The 18,357-nt window shown below is 44.7% G+C and overlaps 1 protein-coding gene across 3 annotated transcripts in view; it reads right to left on the bottom strand.

Moving 5' to 3' along the window:
• The window catches only part of Ptger3 (prostaglandin E receptor 3), an 83,832-nt gene extending 68,961 nt beyond the window's left edge, over nucleotides 1-14,871 (bottom strand). For all 3 annotated transcript variants that reach the window (XM_031375959.1, XM_031375961.1, XM_031375960.1), the window contains exon 1: nucleotides 13,915-14,871. In XM_031375959.1, coding sequence (XP_031231819.1) covers nucleotides 13,915-14,742 — 828 coding nt within the window. In that variant the 5' untranslated portion in view covers nucleotides 14,743-14,871. The remainder of the gene's footprint in view (nucleotides 1-13,914) is intronic.
• Between the last annotated feature and the right edge of the window lie 3,486 nt (nucleotides 14,872-18,357).

Below are 18,357 nucleotides of genomic sequence, written 5' to 3'. Positions count from 1 at the left end.
GAAGTAAGTGAGTGTGCAAGAGAGGCATGCGACAAGTCGCTAAGCTATGAGCTTGGCCAAAGCCAAGGCTCTGTGATTAAAGAATCCAAAAGCTTAAGAGGGTGGAGAAAGACCATGCTCTGATCCTGAGTTGCAGCCCCTGAGATCATGCCGGACTCCTCTGAGGCAGTTTCTCTTCTCCACTAGAGAAGAAAATGATGAAATGCCAGGTATGCTGTATCATACTGGAAGACAAGTGTCAAGCAGCTTTCCTAGTTTTGACCATAGTCACCTTCCCACTAACCAAAGGGTTCCAAGGAACCAGCTTTATCAATATTTTAGTGAGAAGAATATTTGAGACTACCAGCTGAAACACACTGGCCTAGTAAGAATTTGTCCCTATGTGACTGTCCCAAGCCTAAAGCACACAAAGACTGGATGAAGCTCATGCCACACCCATACAAGAAGTCTCTCTACATTGCAAGGTATTATGGGGAAATGGAACCTTTTAACAGACTACTGTTAGATAAAAAGTTCCACTGCCTTCTACAGGGATCTTCAAAATATGTTCCTGAGAATCCTGTGTTCCTAAGAATACCAATCAATTAACAAATTGTTGTATGTCCCAGAAGTCTTTAAACATGGTAGCTTGCTGGCTTGCAGAGATTTTGTGATTTTATTTCACACGACTATTCTTGACTAAATGATTTAAAAGTGTTGAGCAAGCTAATATAAAAAAAGGACAGATGAGACAGAGTGTATAAAAACCTCTGGCCTATCAATTACTAGGAGTTTGTTCCAGAAAGGTCTGTAATCTGAAACTTCATGAATGTGGCTGAAAACCATGGGGATGGAAACTCTGGACCTGTCTTTGTGAAGGTTAAAAGAGATACCAAGAAGGGCGATTCTCTCAAGCCTAACAGCAAGGCACACAAGAGTCCTTTTTTCTTGGCTACATCTTTTCACTGTTCTCTGCTACTTCATTTCCCCCAGCCCACACACAGCTCATAGACAGCCACACTTTATGCTAATGTTTCTGAGCATGGATTCAGTGATAGAAAAAAAAAAACCTGTTATTTTCACAAGCAGCTTTTAGGAGATTTCTTTTTTTCCCATTCCAAAAACAGAGGCAGGGTGCCTGATGCTTCTGCTGACCCCTTGACACAATCTGCCCCAAATCTTCAGGCATACATGTTCGCTAGCAGTATGCAGAAAACATTTTCTGATGAGGGAACCTACATGGCCAACATCAGACATGCCTCCAGCTCCTCTCTGACTCCTGACCTCACATTGTCTCAAGATTCTGCTATTCACTTGCTAGAGCCAAGTCTAGGGAGGCAACTAGGCTCTGAAGTCAAATGATGTTCCTGTTTCCTGACATTGACCAATAGCATAATTTAATTAGAAGTAGATGCTAGAGGAAACAGCTTCAGAATTTCCCTCATGTCTTCTGTAGAACAAAAGCTAATGTTAAGAAATTTACTTTTGGATCTAGGCTAATCTTAGAGGAAGCAACTATTAGTAAGTAATTTAAAAAAAAAAAAATCTACCACCCAGAATATTGTCCTTAGCACAGTCACCAACTTATCAAGGGGACACAACTACAAGTTCCCCTTTGTGGAAAAATCAATAACTTCTCTTCTTTAGTGAAGTCCTATCTATGGCACTGAAGGATCAGTTTTGAGCATTTAGAGTCTCCCTGCTGCCTCTCTGAATAGACTCTCCACTCACTTCGGGAGGATTCCCAAGTTGCACTCCTTCGTCATAGCTTTGGAAAACTCACATTAAATCTTTGAAGATGGTGCAGGGTAATGAGGTTTGTTGGTTTTGTTGTTGTTGTTGTTGTTTTATCTCTAGTTATTCCTTGTGAAAGAGCAAAACAGAAGAGAAAGAAGGAGAAACAGAGAGAGAGTTTAAATGGTGCTTCAAAATGATGTAGCCACTGAAATATTGTGTTACTGTGAAAAAAAATAAGAAAAAAAAAAGCCCCAGTTGCAGATTGTAAATATAACCCTAGCAACTTGAAGCTGTAAGCAAAGCTGAGCAGTGATGTCTGAGGTTGGCTCCTGAGAAGCGGAGCCTGAACTGGGGATTTAGACACTTGGCAGGATACCAGAGTCAGAGACACACGAAGAAGGCTGTCTCCAGCCACTTCAGCAACTGACAGCCCTGCTCTTACTGGAGCCAGGCATTTGCCCTGGCCCCTCGTTTGTCATCTTTACTTAAGGTGGTTTTTCAATAAGCTTCTGTTGTTTGCAGTCAGACAATCCCTATTTGAGATATATGGAGTATGAACTTGTGGGTCACTCCCCATTTAGAAGAAAGTGGATGATTCTGAGAGCTAGTTTAATCACAAATGCAATCAAGAGCCTCTGTGGAGGCCTCAATTACAGATGCACTCAGTTTGGATCTTGTGTGGAGGAACAAGTGTCTTAGGACAGGGTAGTGCTTTGTAAGGAAACTTTGCTAGCCTGTGTGTCTCTGAGGGACTGTTCTGAATCAGGTCTCAGAAAGGGAACACCTCCCTCCACCAAAACAAAAATAAAAACAAGACCAAACAAAATGAAACCCATAGACTTAGCACCCATGAGCTAGAACTAGAGCAGCCACCTCTCTCTCAGGGAGCAGGGGAAAGCCATTTGTGGATAGGTCTCCTCAGAGTCAGCTTTCTGGGACAGAGGAGCTGGAGTATGTGGTAACTAACTGCTCGCAAGCACTTGTGCGAACACTCCACCTATCCTATGCCTTGATTTTTTTGGGGGGTGGGAGTTGCCATGCTGGTTCTTTCTGTCTCTTGAATACAGGAAGAAAGACTATATTCCCTCAGCCCAGAGCTCTGACCCTGTGAAGGGCTATTACCTGTGTGTTAGTTACTCTTGCTGCTGTAACAAACTATACTCAACAATAGCAATTGAAGACAGGACAGGTTCAGTTTGACTCAGGGTTTAAGGACATGTTTATCATGATAGGAGCGTACATGGCATCAGGAAGTGAGTGCTTGAGTCACTTCCTCTTTTTATCCTTTGTATTCAGTTCAGAATTCCAGACTACCGGATAGAGCCACCAACCTGAGATAAAGCCTCTGGGTATAGTCTTCTGGAAGAGTCTAAACCCAGTCAAGTTGACCATGAAGATGAATCACTATACTTTGGTCTTTCTGATCTTCCTAGTCCCAGCTGAGATATGACCTTCAGAGGCATTTTTCCTGAAAGCTCAATCCAAGAAGCCTCAACCCCTTCACTCCACGTTGTTAGGCTTTATTCACACTATCATGATAGATACATTCTTAACAGTTCTCAGCTTTGTTTTATGAAAAGTGACTGTGGAAAATAATATCAGTTTTGTTACAACCTCCAGTGTCTCTAGAGATGTACTGTGCAGGCTACAATTCTACAAACACAAGTCCATAAGATTGGTCTACCAGTCTGTAGCATGGTAATTCACATGCAACCAATGTGAATGTCTGTAAACTAGAAACCTCAGTACTCCTCTAGCCATGAACTCAGAAAAGCCCTCAGAAGCAGGGAGGTGAAGGGGCTCCCTAAGAGTCAGGTACTGGAGCTTTGTGTGTGCCAGCCTTGAGAGGAAAATAAAGCCATGTACTTTGAAAATGGAGACAGTATACTCTCCCAAAGTCACATCTACAGGGACAGAAAATGAGAAGTGTGGCTTTGTGTGGGTCACCTCTCTATCTCAGAGGCAAACTCCACTCTGAAGCACTCTCGCAGTCTTCCTGGCAGGAGTTTCGGAGAGTGACGAAGAGGTGTGTATTAAAGGTGGCTGGAATGTGCATTCCGTCAAATATTTCTCAAATGGACAAGCTCTTCAAGTCTAGTAGCAGAAAGACCCAGCTGCTGGAACTGCTGGTGTTTCTACTCCACATTGTAAGGTCTTTCTACCTTACTGTCAAATGTTCCATTTGCTTAACATATAGTAAACAGTACAGTCTTTTCCTGAAGTCAGTCCCAGATCCCCTTAATATGGGAAAACCCTTTACTCAGCTGTTTTGAACTGGGCTTCTTTAACCAACCACTTTCGGTGTCTTCTTCAATGTGGGATGGAGGTGACTTGGATTCTTTCCATGGAAATATCTCCTAGCCCCACCTAATCCACCCTTCCATCTCTATACTCCAGGAGAGACCTGAGGATCATTGTCTAGGGTCACAGCACAATGGGGGCAGGGTGGACTCTTCCATACTGCACTTCCTAGAAAGTGATGTGAGTGTTTTACCCCACCCCACCCCAAACCCCACCCCCTCTCACCCCTGCCAGCAGTGAGGCCTCTGCTTTCTTTGTCTGGTCAACCCTTGTGATTCAATGGCAACCAAAAGTCTTTAGCTTATCTGAGCCAAGTGTGGAGAATTTTACTTTAAACTGTAACTATGCACATTATCCTCTTCTTTCTTTGAGACTGGGTAACATTGGTTTACCCTAACAGAAAAGAGTCATGGCAAACCAGAGTTATTTTTGGCCTTTGGTGGTCATTGAGACCACTTGAGTACACTTGAGATGCTTTCTAAAAATTCTCAAATGTGTGCACTTCCTAGTTCTTAGATACAATTACTACAAAATCTTAAACTTAATTATTTTGATCTGTCTTGTTTTTATCATCAGCTTGTTTGTTTTTTTTTATCAGTTGGTTTCCTGGACTTGGCACATTGAGAATTTTAAGACTCCTCTCCCCTCCTCCTCCTCTTCCTCTTCTTTCTTCTTTCTCTCCCTTTCCTCTTCCTCTTCTCCTTCCTCCTCCTCCTCTTCATCTTTCTTCTTTCTTTTTATTCTTTTTGGAAAGTTGATTTTTCTGAATTAAAGTATCCAAGTTCCTCTATGTCTGCCCATGTGTTAGAATGCCTGGTAGGGATCCACTAACCCTGCAGCAGCAATTTCATATCCACAGTCAGGTGCTAGGACACATAGACTGGCTGACTGTTTGCCTAAATGCTGCAGAGACTGAGCTGTCAATTCTTAAAATGAGATCTCTTAACAATATAAAAAGAAAAAGTTAGCTTTGTTCTCTAAGACCAAGCAATACTATTCAAATCTAAAGGCAGAGGCAGGTTCTGATTCAACTGGTTTAGGGCAAAGGAGATTTTTCTGGGAGAAAGAACAACCCAAGCCTGCCCTTGGCCTCCCAGCTTGACTCTAGCCCCAGCCCCTTGGCTCTCACTCTGCCCCCTTGTCTCTCTCAAATTTATTTACTCATTATCTGTGATCTACAGTTATTGATGCCTCCACTTGGGAAGGTTGTAAGACATTAGGAAACGCCTATATGCAAACCATCTTGCACAATGCTCAGTTCTGAGAACTTTCGCCTTATTCTTGAAAAGTAGCAAACATTCTCTAAGGAAAGGTATTCAGACAAAGCTTGATTTTCACCAAGAATATTGCAGAGAGAGATCAAAGAGCTGTTTTGCTCTACTACATGGTCTTCCTGAGTTTTAGAATTTTATGTGAATCCCTTGGTTTAAAAGGAGGCAATACAACTTACCCAGAAAGCCATGGGAATTCTTATTCCTAACTCCACAGCCACTTGCCAAGGCTCCTCCCACTTCCGTCCAACTTGACTGCTGCAGGCCTTGAAGTTCTGTCACTTGGCTTCCTGCTGCCACTCTCCCTGTCACCAATGCTATGCCAAGCAAGTTTTTCTTATATTTTTCAGAAATCCTTGAAGGGAAAGAGGTTCCTCTAACTGGTGCATTTTCTTTATCATTGGACCCGAGGGCCCTGTCAGTCCTCATATCACATAACTCAAAGCTCAGCAAGACTGGTTATGCCGGATTACTGGAATAGGTGTAGCTGTCTACCCAAAAGCTCCACGAAGGAAAAACGCTGCTCCTACCCATTACCGTCAATGGCTTTGAACAAGCTAGGCAGGATTTACATTCAAACACCATAATGTCTTCATAAGGAATACAACTGTGCAGCTGCCTAACCCTTGTATGTGTGAACCAGCCTCAAGGCTAGGTGTCACCGGAACCATCATGTGGGGAGATGGTAGTAAGTGTTTAGTAAATACTTAGAGAGCAACTAGGTAAGAGAACATGCAGTCGTATCTATTACATGTGGGCTTCGGCACTTCTCCCTCAGACATGTGCCAGATGCCCTCACCATGAAACCCACACTGATCTGCAGCAGGGACACACTTATCTATTCAGTGCCACAGGAAGTCAGAACTAACAAGTCGTACGGTCGAATGAGGAAGGAGCAACAAGGACTTCCAAGAAGTGACAAAGGAGACAGATAAGTGCTCTTTTGGGGCCTCCTTTATTACACACTAGCCTAGGGGGTGCAGTGGGGCCCGGTGGTGTGTATGTGTGTGTGAAATCTCCTTGATCTGCCAGGAGGCTGGCCCAGGTAAAGCAGCAGGTGACAAGAGCTACCAGGGAATTTCATACACCAAGACAGTCAATATTTTGAGAATTTCCATCAAGGCATTGTCTTACCTAATAAATCTCTCATTCTCAATTTGAAAAGGGTATCTCTTTTTTCCCCCCAAAAAAACTTCCTATTTCTTTCTCTTTCTCTCTTTTCTTTTTTCTCTTACTTCTTTTCTTTTGATGGAGTTTTCATTATCGTTTTTTGACAAAGCCTAATTTTTTTTTCTCCCTTAGCTAAGGCTGGTTTGGAACTCACAGTAACCTCCTTGCTTGCTTCCAAGTGCTTGGATCTCAGGTGTGAGCCAAGATATCTGCATCAAGTTTTCATGACTCACCCAGTAACAACAATATATCCTTAACTGTGAAATTTATTCAGTGTTTAGAAAGGCACATGAAAGATGACAATCATATGAAATTACATTTAAGAAATATTATAGAAAAAACAGAGGGTGACTATATCATTATTTATTTATTTACTTATTTATGTGTTTTTGTTGCTTTCAAGGTTTTTCTATGTAGCTCTGGCTGTCCTAGAACTTGATCTGTAGACCAGGCTGGTCTCAAACTCAAAGACCTGCCTGTCTCTGCCTCCCAAGTTCTGGAATTACATGCATGTACCACCACTATACTACATGAGAGAGTATATTTTTAAAATTGTACTTTTCCCCCATCAATAATTACTGAATATAATGAGTTTCCAACTCTGATATGACCTGTGTTTTATGACACGGCTTTTACCTAAATAAATAACCACTTTTCTTTCTTTTTGCAGAATTGGGTGGTGAATGGTCAAGTTTCCATCTACCCCCATCTTTAATTCTTAGATTTTTTTTTAAAAAAAGATTTTATTTATTTATTATATGTAAGTACACTGTAGCTGTCTTCAGATCTCATTACCGAAGGTTATGAGCCACCATGTGGTTGCCAGGATTTGAACTCAGGACCTCTGGAAGAACAGTCAGTGCTCTTAACCACTGCACCATCATACCAGCTCTAATTCTTAGTCATTCAGATAACTGCCAAAGTGTGCATTGCTGAAGCAATGTGTGGACTTTGAGTAAGTGCTGAGACTCATCCTTGAGAATCCCAGCTGTCATTCAGGGACTATCTGGGCACACTACAGAATGTACTATCTTCACTCCACAGTTAATACCATATGCTATAAATGCATGGTCAGCACAAGAAACAGTAAAACTCAAGCTCCCCACATATGGTTTGATTTAAGACTTATACAAATTCAGTTCTGGGTTTTGAGTCAGCGGTAGAGACTCAGTTTGGCCCTGCTGTCTGTGACTACTTATACAGCTAACTCTAGAGGCTCCATCTATATGGAATCTGCAGAAGAACATGCAGAAGAACAATGAGACCAATGAGACCACACACTTCTCAGTGAAGTCAGCTCTGTATGTGTAAAGAAGCCTTGACAATAACAAGATGTGGGAGCAGTGGAGGCCCAAGCTCACCTCGCATTCAGAGAAGAACTGCTGAAGTGTGGAATGCTGGCTGCAGATGAGGAGCCCACCAGCTCTCACAAGTGAAGGTCAGGCTCCAGAGAACAGGGTCCTCGTTGCCCCTGCACTGCAAGAGAGAGTAGTGGAACCCGGCAAGCTTAACAGAAAGGAATCTCCTGACAGTTGTCCAGGGATAAGAGAATGAAAGTAGCTGGCAAGCCTGGATAATATAGAGGAAAGGGATGATGAACTACAGCATCCAAGAAAGGAACATGTGTGCTTGTAATTTGGTGCTTTTCTTGCTTTTGTCTCCTTTTGGAAATGTTAGACTCTTCACCGAATTTTCTGGCTTGTTTGGCCAGTGAAGCCGTAAAACATGACTTGCCTCTTTTCAGTTTTGTAAAAAACAAAACAAAACAAAAAATAATGCTCTATAAGTCAGAAGATAAAGGTCATCCAGTGAGGCATTGTGGCAATGTTCCTTTATGAAGGAAAGCAACCACCTTGCCAGGCTCAGAAGGAAAGCTTCAAGCCCTGCATGCTTGTTATTTTCACATGCGCTTACCTTGCTTTGCATTACAATTCTGTGAAATGGGCTGGCATTTTTAACCCCTGTTTCATGGTGATAGATAGATAGATAGATAGATAGATAGATAGATAGATAGATAGATAGATAGATAGATAGAGATATGTATATATAAAATAGTCCCACAGGTGCCAAGCACTTGCTTAAACTTGGCTGAGGTCAGAGCATGAAACCAACATGAGAGAAGAGAGGATCTTTTAATGGCAACCTCTCAGAGGCTGGCTTAGCAACCCAAGAAGGGCTGTGGAATGCTGCGGGGAGGGGGGCGGGGGGGCGTTGAGTGCTAAGTAGAAAAACAGAGAGCACAGGTTTTCTGTGAAGACAACAGCACTCTTGGGTCACAGTTCTCAAGCTATCTGTGTATCTCTCATTGAAGAAGCTATGCTTCGCCTATCTGCCATATCTTGAAAGAATGAATGATTGCATTTACCTCTATTATTGTGATACACTTAGAAGGAGAACTTGGGAAAAATCCTCTCCCCACCTTTATATAAAAGTCTGAATCTCTGAGAGAAAGTGGGAGTTTAAGAGTCTTTTTGGAGACCCTCAAGAGACATGGCTGGTGAGAAGAAAGTCTAAGCTGCCCAGTTACCTCCATGACAAGGGACTGTGGGAGATGGAGGAGGCAGCTATGGGCCTCAGAGTCAAGATGGAGACATAAAGTGGAACCCTGCATGGTTATAAAACCCAGCACTTGCTGAGAGTATGGACGGCTTCCTTCTGTCCTGGGGGCAGTTGGGACTGCAAGGGGAGCTAAGCTCTAGATGGTTCCACAATACCCTGCAGCACCATGAGACAGCCACAAGCTGCTAAAAAATGTTTGTCATGCATGTTTCTGAATGTTTTCCTACCTATGTGGTTAACCTTTGCAACTTTTCAATGAGAAAGGATGGTGGCTCACAGTTCTGCTATTCTGTAGACCATCTGACTCCCCTCAAGTGCTCAAGAAGAAGTGAATTATGTGAATTCTCATATACCCCAAATTCAAATGTCTACATCCTTTAGTTATGGATTTATCTTATTAATCTTTAGGTTATAATGGCCTCCAGCTGTTTCATTCGAAGCATCTACTCCCACTTACGTACTCAGCTCTGTTAGTACACAACATAGACCAACCTCCCTTGTTCAAATTTTAAACGTGGATGCACTGAATGGTGATCCTCCTAAATGAAAGCACCTTGAGAGCACTATCCCCACAGAAGGGCCATCTCTGTGCATTGCACATCAGAGGGCACATGGTTTCCTATGCTGTGGTTAAAGCTAGAATTCCCTGCCTCCAGGCAATGCAAGTAGCAAGCAAACCACAACCAAAACTGAAAGTAAAGTCAGAGGTAGATATACTGGGCTATAACTCTGGCTCTAATAGGATTCAAGCTCAGGCTTGATTTTTGGTGTTATGGGTGCTGCTGACAGCCTTAGGGGACCCAGCTAAATGGTGGTGGAAGGCAGCTCGTGAAGCCCTACAATGGCGCATAAGAAGCCATCGAGGCTGCAAGCTCTTCTCTTTCCTATCCAGCCTTCCCACTCACTCTATTCTAACAACAAACTGACCTAGAAATAAAGTGGCAGCCAGCCTCACCTTTTTCCAGCCAGTATACATCCATCCACTAGTGCCTACAAACAATTTGTTTTCTCAATCTTCATATAGAAGGTTCTGCTGTCTGCCACCTGAGGAGGAGTTCTTCATTCTGTCATAGGGGTCTAACTAGTAAAGTTGAAATCTGAGGTGATATCCTCTGATTCACTGTGTACACTGTCCTCACTGGCTGGGATTCTCTATATGCTGAAGTTAGCCATGAGTTTAAGCCATGCCACGGAATCTCTTTTAGGGGGACTTTTCCTCTGAGAGTTAAAGGCATGACTGCCAGGCTATCTTGCATCATGGTTTTTCAGTTGTTCCACTGGTAAGTATGGAAGTCCTATTGCTCTGAAAAATATTTTTTTCTTATGTGTATATGCATTTTGCCTGCATGTATGTTTGTGTAGGATGTGCATGCCTGTTACTCATAGATGTCAGAAGAGAACGATGCATGCCCTGGTACATAGCTGTCATGTAGGTACTAGAAACCAAACCCAGGCCTTCTACAAGAGCAGCTTGTGCTCTTGCTTGACTGCTGAACTGTTTTTCCAGCTCCTCTTAGACTGCTTTTATCTAAGTCTAGCTAGAGTCAAATTATAGTACATGGTCCTCTGTTCTATTACTAGTGCTCAGAATATAAACGAAAGAAAAAACAGAGGGAGGAAAGAGAGAACCAAACAGTCTATTATATTGAGACAAACTACTAATGTAATGAATTCTGAATACTCTCACCTTAAAAACAAGCTACAGCCAAACGCTCCTAAGGTGCATATTTGAATTGTAATTTCCCCTTGAGCACCTTTCCAAACATGGCAGGAGTTACCGGCAGAGATAATTAGGGGTTGGGCAATTATTTAACATGTTGTACAATCTTTTTGTCCCCTAAAATATTCTATCAAGCTTATCTACCTCGTTGGTCTTACTAAAGCAAACACCACTTAAAATACATCTCCATTGAAGTATCCTTTCTAAAGATGTGTGGATAATGAGCAGAGATGTGGCTAACTGGAGCTGAGCACAAACTTCCAGGCAGAAGATGAACAGCTGTTTGCTCATCAGACCTCTCCTTTCCTAGTATTGATAGCTGTGAATTTATTGTTCCTTAGCAGCTGCAGTATATCAATTCCATCCACTCTTTGGATCACCAGGCTACACAAACGTAAAAGATCTTCCTGGCTCTGTCTGAGCAGCATCCTAAGGGTCTGGTGTCTCAGAATCTGATGATTATGTCAAGTAACTGGACTATTGGCTGTGCATGGCTCAGGAAAGATAAAGAACAATCATAAGTCATTATGATTACTGCCTCATCTGGCTGATGCCAATGATGAGACACCCAACACAGACTAAACAATGCCCAGCTACCCAGCAGTACCCTTCTTACAGGTTTCATTCATTCATTGTCTTGTAATCAGCAAATCCTCTAGGAGAGAAAAGCTCCTTGGTGCTCTGCCTAGGAACCAGTGTGGTGGGAAGGGGCAAATCTCCGTGGTGCTCTGCCTAGGAGCCAATGTGGTGGGAAGGGGCAAAGCTCCGTGTTGCTCTGCCTAGGAGCCAGTGTGGTGGGAAGGGGCAGTAGCTGTGATTTATTTTGTGAGGTGGAACAGGTGTCCATTCTTTTCTTACAGGTGTAAGAGAACAACTTTTTTTTTTTTTGTAATGGTAACAATTATTATCAGAGAGACTTCAAAACAAGATAAACTTCCAGCCAAGCAGAATATGAATACTAGATCAGTATCCTATGTTAACTCCTCCAAAGGCAGTAGAAAATCTACATTTTTACTCATAGAAAATGTGCAAAGACAATTTCTCATGTTGACATTTACAAGTGGAAACAAAGGTCATGGGGTTCTTGTAGCCTCCTTACCTACCAAGAAAAGGGCTCTGTTCATGTCTTTCTAAAGGAAATGCCAAGTTTGTACCACAGCTCTTTCTGACAATGTGCTGATATGTATTTTGATGGTACACCAAAGAAATTGCACATTTTTTTTTAATATGCCTGTTCCTGAACTGTGAAGAAGGCTCTGTTGGTAAAGCACTTGTCACAATACGAGGACCGGAGTTTGGATCAGTTGCACCTAGATGAAATGTTGGGTAAGTGCAGTGGCCACGGTAATCCTGTAATCAGAATGAATGGGATGTAGAAGAGATCCCTGCAGCAAGCCAGCCAGCTTAACTAATTCAATAAGAGAGCTCTGGGTTTCAGTGAGAGAACTTGCCTCATACATAAGGTGAAATATGATCAAAGAAGACACTTAACCCCAGCCTCTAGGCCCCACACGCAAAGGTATTCAACAGCACATGTGCACACCTCCATGTGTGTTCTCTTTCTCAATCACATACACACACACATGCAGAAATAAACAAAAATGCCTATTTTGAAACTAAATTTCTCATACAACCTCATGCTGAATTCATTTTAGTTGTTTTAGGAGAAATTAACAAATAAAGTGTTAGCTAAAATACAACCTGTTGGGATCATCCAAGCCTACAGTCACCCCATTCTTGTGTTTTATGAGCATCTCTCTGCTCTGGACCCTAGGGAGGGACTCCTGACAGCTGTACTATGTTGGGACACTGTTTGGTTCAGTGAAGTGTTTATTCTGGGAGCTTCATTTCCCTCTGCTTGGCCACCTACACCCCATTCCTCAACCACAGCAGTAAATGTCTAAAATTGGTGCTGGTTCTGGTAAACACGGTGATGACATCAGCCTGTGTGTGCTCTAGCTCCTGGAGAACAGTGACCACTCAGTCACTGGTGGGCAGTTAGGTCCCAGTAGCGCTGTCCTATCTGTACAACCCCAGACCAGTCAGCACATCTCTAAGGCTTGTCATACTCAGGGAGGGTGGATGAAGAGAACCACATAACTGTTTCAACGGAGATTTAACCTTATGTGGCATATCAATATGTCGCTGACCTCACTGAACTGTACATGTAAATGACAGAGGGGAGGGAGAAGGGGAGAAGGGGAAAGAGGGAGAGGGGGAGAGGGGGAGGGAGAGAATCGAGTCTGCTTTGTAATAGTTGATAATTGTGCTGCACCATGGGGATGCTGCTCTGCACATTAAGCCAGGCTGTGTGAGTCCTAAGTAAGCATCCATTCTTTACGAATTAGCAAACCACACTTATCCACATAAGTTTCTAGCTACAAGTACCACAGAAGAAAACCTCAAAAACACCATGTGAAAGTTGGGGATAGGGAGCATGCGGAAGTATGGCTTCCTCTGGGTAGTTCCGTGATGGATAGTATGGGGAGCCAAGGACAGAGAAACCCTTACCTCCTGTCTCTGGAATTGCATAGATCTGCGATCCACCCCAAGGATGAGGGGCACAAGAACCCAGTGATTTCTCGCCAAAGGGTGTTATTGTGTGTGTGTGTGTGTGTGTGTGTGTGTGTGTTTGGGGTGTTACTGGAGAGTCCTTCACTTCGGTGTACACACTACCTACCAGCTTTCTAGGGGCTGTGGCATCTGTGCCTTCCCGCCCTGACCTGCAGACAGTAGCTACCTGAGAACGTTTAGCGCTGGCACAGAACGACCACGTGCCAAGGTTAGTTGCAGAGAGGTGGCTGCGCTGCTGAAGCCGTAGGAGGGCTGACCAGCCTGGCTCTCAGGTACCCAACTGTCTCAGCGGGATTAAAACTAAAGCACAGGTTGGGCTAGAGCTGTCATCATATCTCCACTCATAACGCAAGGGGCAAACGTCAGTCTGCACTGGCTTGAGCCAGGTCTACCCACCTCTGTGCCTAGGCTGTTCGCATCTTCACAAGCGCCTGGCAAGTTCGGACCAACTCGACTGGCTCTTACAAGCTCCGCAAGTGGCTGAGGCGCATGACTGGAGGCTGCAACCCGGAGCGGCAGGAACTCCGGGTGCTAGTCACTTCCAGAAAGTTTCCCTCCACTTACCGCTTGCTACAAACGCCCTCACTCTTATCAACTACTTACCAATAGCGGCGACCAGCAGACGGACAGCACACACATGATCCCCATGAGCTGGATGGCGGTCTCTGTAGTGATCCGGCCCCACTGGGCGCTGGACTGCGAGGCGGCAGCTTTGGCCCGACAGCGGGACACCAGGGCTTTGATGGTCGCCAGGTTGCAGGCAAAGGTCACCACCAGAGCCAGCAAGCCCAGGCAGGCGAAGGCGGAGGCAAAGGCCACGCTGCCCGGCTCCCGCGCAGGGTCTGTCTCGTTGCCCGCTGGCCCGGTGCTGATGAAGCACCACGTGCCCGGCCACTGCACGCTGTAGCGGCCCACGCCCAGCACCGGCAGCAGCGCGAAGGCGAGCACAGACAGCCACACGCCCAGCAGTACAGCGCGCGTGGCGCGAGTTTTCATGTGGCTGGCATACCAGTGCGGCGCGCGGATGGCCAGGGCGCGCTCCACGGCCATGGCGCTGGCCACCAGGAGCGAGGACAGCCCGAACACTGTCATGGTCAGCCCGAAGAAGGTGCACAGACGCCCCGATGGGTCGAGCTGCTCCCAGCGTCGCTGCGACAGGTACACGAGGATGACCACCGGACTGGTCAGGAGCTGCCCCACTAAGTCGGTGAGCGCCAGCCAGCCAATGCACAGAAGGAAAGACTTCTTGCGCTTACTCTCGCGGCGCCGGTAGCTGCGCGACACGAGCAGCATGGCCAGCGCGTTGCCCACGAAGCCAGTGACCATCATGGTGATGGGGAAGGCCACGGACACGGAGCCGCAGTCGTCGGTCGCACTTGACCCGTTGCTGTGCGCCTCGGCGGAGTGCTCCGGCGCCCACATGCTGGCCATAGTGGCGGGGCCACCGTAGGGCGCACGGGGCCGGAGCCTCCCGGCTCAGCTGCGGGATAGCAGCTGAGCGCGCTGGGGGACGGCGGGAGCCTGAGCTCTGCTCTCCATCGCCCGCCGCCTCCCGCGCTAGGCTGCGGGTACTGGACAGGCGCCGCCCGACGCCTCGCGAGGCTCCTCCCGCGCCTTGGAGCTCGAGGGGCGGTGCCGTGAGTGGGCAGGCGGAGGGCGGTGTCGGCCAGGATCACCTGGCGCCGCGCCCCCTAGTCCTGCCTCTCCAGCTGTGGGACTCTGTAAAGTGCTCAACAGCCTTCGGGTTACATGACGCGTTAGTATCTACATGAATCGCAACGCTGATTTCTTCTCATGTGTGCCTGTCATTGAATTTGTTTTAATATATAAAATATACTTGGCATATATAATTTAAGAAATATACGTTTTTATTTTATATATTTCTCTATATAGTATATATAACTTAGGATATATGTATATATGCATTTATGTATTTATGATACTCACAGCTGGGAAAGAACAGGGATGAGCTTGTGTTTTAAGTCTTCCTGAAACTATTGCCTGCCTGCCTTATTTAGTCAGTTTAAAAGTCTAAAACCAAGTAAGCACACAGGTGAAAGTACATACCAAATTCACGTGTTCACTGAGTGACATTTCAGTGTAATGATATATTTAAATTTTTAAAGAGCATTTTGGAATTCATACATCAAAGAAAATGTTACCCTTTACATCAAAACATTTTATATTTATTATAACTTATTTACATTATTATCTCCCTTTCTATTTTCCACCCCAGTCTTTGTGTGTGTGTGTGTGTGTGTGTGTGTGAGTGAGTCCTTTCGTATTTACATTGAGATCAGACTTCAGCATGGGGTGTCTTCCACTGTGACTCCTGTCCTGGTATGGCCTCACACACCCCAGCCCAGCAGACAGGCTTATTTTACTCAGGTGTTGGGAATCCCAACTCAGATCTTCCTCTGCGTTCTATTCACTAGGTCATTTCCCAAGGCCCTAAGGCTTACTGAGAATGCCCACGGTGAGAACATATATTGACAAAGATGGTTAATTTCTTAACAAAGTTTCAGAAACCCTTCCCTTATTGAGGAATTTTTTTTTCCAGGCAGATTTACCTACTTTTTAGCTGTTCACCTTGCAAATAAGTAACTTTTAGATTCTCCTGGTTTTCCTGTTAGTTCTTTTGCTATCTGCCAAGAGTCGACTTAGCCCGTTTAAAACAACACTTCCCTCTAGTGGCTAAACTGCTAACATACACTATCCTGTATTAAAGAGAATTTCTTTACAAAAAAAAATTTTTTTTTTAATTCTTTAATCTTTTTTTACAGTCCGGTCTTTATCCCCCTTCTGGTCCGTCTTCTGACTGTTCCACATCCCATACTTCCTCCCCGCCTCTCCAAGAGGATATCCCCACCCTTATCCCACCCCACAAGACCTTCCCCACTCCCTGGCACCTCAAGACTCTTGAGAGTTAAGTGCATCTTCTCTCACCAAGCCAAGACCTGTCAGTCCTCTGCTGTATATGTATTGGGGGTCTTACATCATGTGTGCTGCTTGGTTGGTAGCTCAGTGTCTGAGTGATCTTAGAGGTCCAGATTAGTTGAGACTACTGGTCTTCCTGTTGGGTCACCCTCCTCCTCCTCACTTCTTCCAGTTTTTCCCTAATTCAACCACAGGGGTCACCAGCTTCTGTCCACTGGCTGGGTGTAAATATCTGCATCTGAGTCTTTCAGCTGCTGCTTATTGGGCCTTTCAGAGGGCAGTCATGATAGGCTCCTGTTTGTAAGCACACCATAATATCAGTAATAGTGTCAGGCCTTGGGGCCTCCCCTTGAGCTGGATCCCCTTGGTCTGTTCACCAACCTCCTTTCCCTCAGGCTCTTCTCCATTTTTGACCCTGCAGTTCTTTCAGACAGGAGCAATTCTGGGTCAGAGTTTTTGACTGTGGGATGGCAACCCCATTCCTCCACTTGATGCCCTGTCTTTCTACTGGAGATGGACTCTACAAGTGCCCTCTCCCCACTGTCAGGCATTTCATCTAAGGTTCCTACCTTTGAGTCCTGAGAGTTTCTCACCTCCCAGGTCTCTAGTACATTCTAGAGTGTCCCCCCACCTCCTTCCTCTGGAGGTTGCCCATTTCCATTCTTTCTACTGGCCCTCAGGGCTTAAGTCCTGTCACCCACCCCCACCCCCAATACTTGATCATGTTCTCCTCTTCCCCTCAATGTACTTTGAGACTGTGTCTCATTTCCTGGAGCTCACAAATTGAGCTAGAATGACTAGTGATTTATTCCATGTAAGTCTAGTGATTCTCAGGGATTCTTGTCCCCCTTCCCCCCCATTGTTGGGATTACAAATCTATATCACTAGACTGATCATTTCCACATGGGCTTGAGGGAATGAGCTCAGCCCTGTACTTGCATCTCTGATTAACTGATAAACCAGTGGAGGCTGAATAAAAGGAACATATTTTCATGTTTCAAAAACATTAAAGCTTATATTCACCTATTGTCACATCTTAAATTCTGCTCTAAAGTAATTTTAATATGCAAATAATTTATCTCATTGTATATTGTTTTTAGATTCAACCACATTTTAATATTTAACTAATGTGTATGAACTTATTTACCACATTAAACTTCTGTAGGGATTCAGCCTCTGAACCAGTCCCACTGTTGCCATGTAAGAACTTGTGGTTCTTTCTCATCCTTCATCATCCTTCATCTTTGGTCATTTAGTAAACACTCACTGGGCACCTGGTCTTTCACACACTGCCTTAGTCTTAGAGATGCCAACCAACACACTGAAGACTCTACACTTACCAGATTTATATTTCAATATCAAACTCTTGATTTTCAGAAGCCCCACTGAGGGAAGAAGATGGATCCCAGAGATCTTGTATTTGTGGATGATTTGCTCTGGAGGTTTCCCTTTTTCCTTTTAAATTAATCTCTTTGATTTTTAAAATCTTTTTGAATGCTTTCTACTGAGTTATACTTTAGCAGAATTTAGGCTTTATTATTTAAAAACTAACATTGAATTCTTCAAGGCAGTGTGATATTAGCATAGAAAGACGTTGCATATTATTAGCATAGAAAGACATAGAGCCAGTCTGTCTGGGCTGGTGTCCTGAGCAGACTCAGCCAATCCCACAACACCCAGAGGAAGCTCCACTCCCAGGTGCTCTGACATGCCCAGGATCAGAGGTGAGGAGGGCACAACATCTGTCCCAACACCCAGAGTAACTGGAACCAGCAGGACCAGGCACACAGGAACTCTACCAGCCCAGTTGCTCTGGTTCCATCCAATCTCTCTGGGCTGGTGTCCTGAGCAGACTTTGGGCTCAAGCTCCACAGCCAGTTCCACAACACCCAGAGGAAGCTCCACTCCCAGGTGCTCTAACAAGCCCAGGATCACAGGATCCCAGAATCACAGGATCACATAGACAGCTTGACTCTGAGGAGTTCAGACACAACCAGGATTACGGGAAGGACTGGCTCCAGTCAGATTTAGCAAGGGCACATAGCACTAGAGATAACCAGATGGTGGGGGGCAAGCATAAGAAAATAAACAACACAAACCAAGGTTACT

This window comes from Mastomys coucha, unplaced genomic scaffold (assembly GCF_008632895.1).
Source record: "Mastomys coucha isolate ucsf_1 unplaced genomic scaffold, UCSF_Mcou_1 pScaffold16, whole genome shotgun sequence".
Lineage (NCBI taxonomy): Eukaryota > Metazoa > Chordata > Mammalia > Rodentia > Muridae > Mastomys > Mastomys coucha.
Note: the sequence above shows the minus strand (reverse complement) of the source record. Positions and strands in the feature narration are given on the sequence as shown.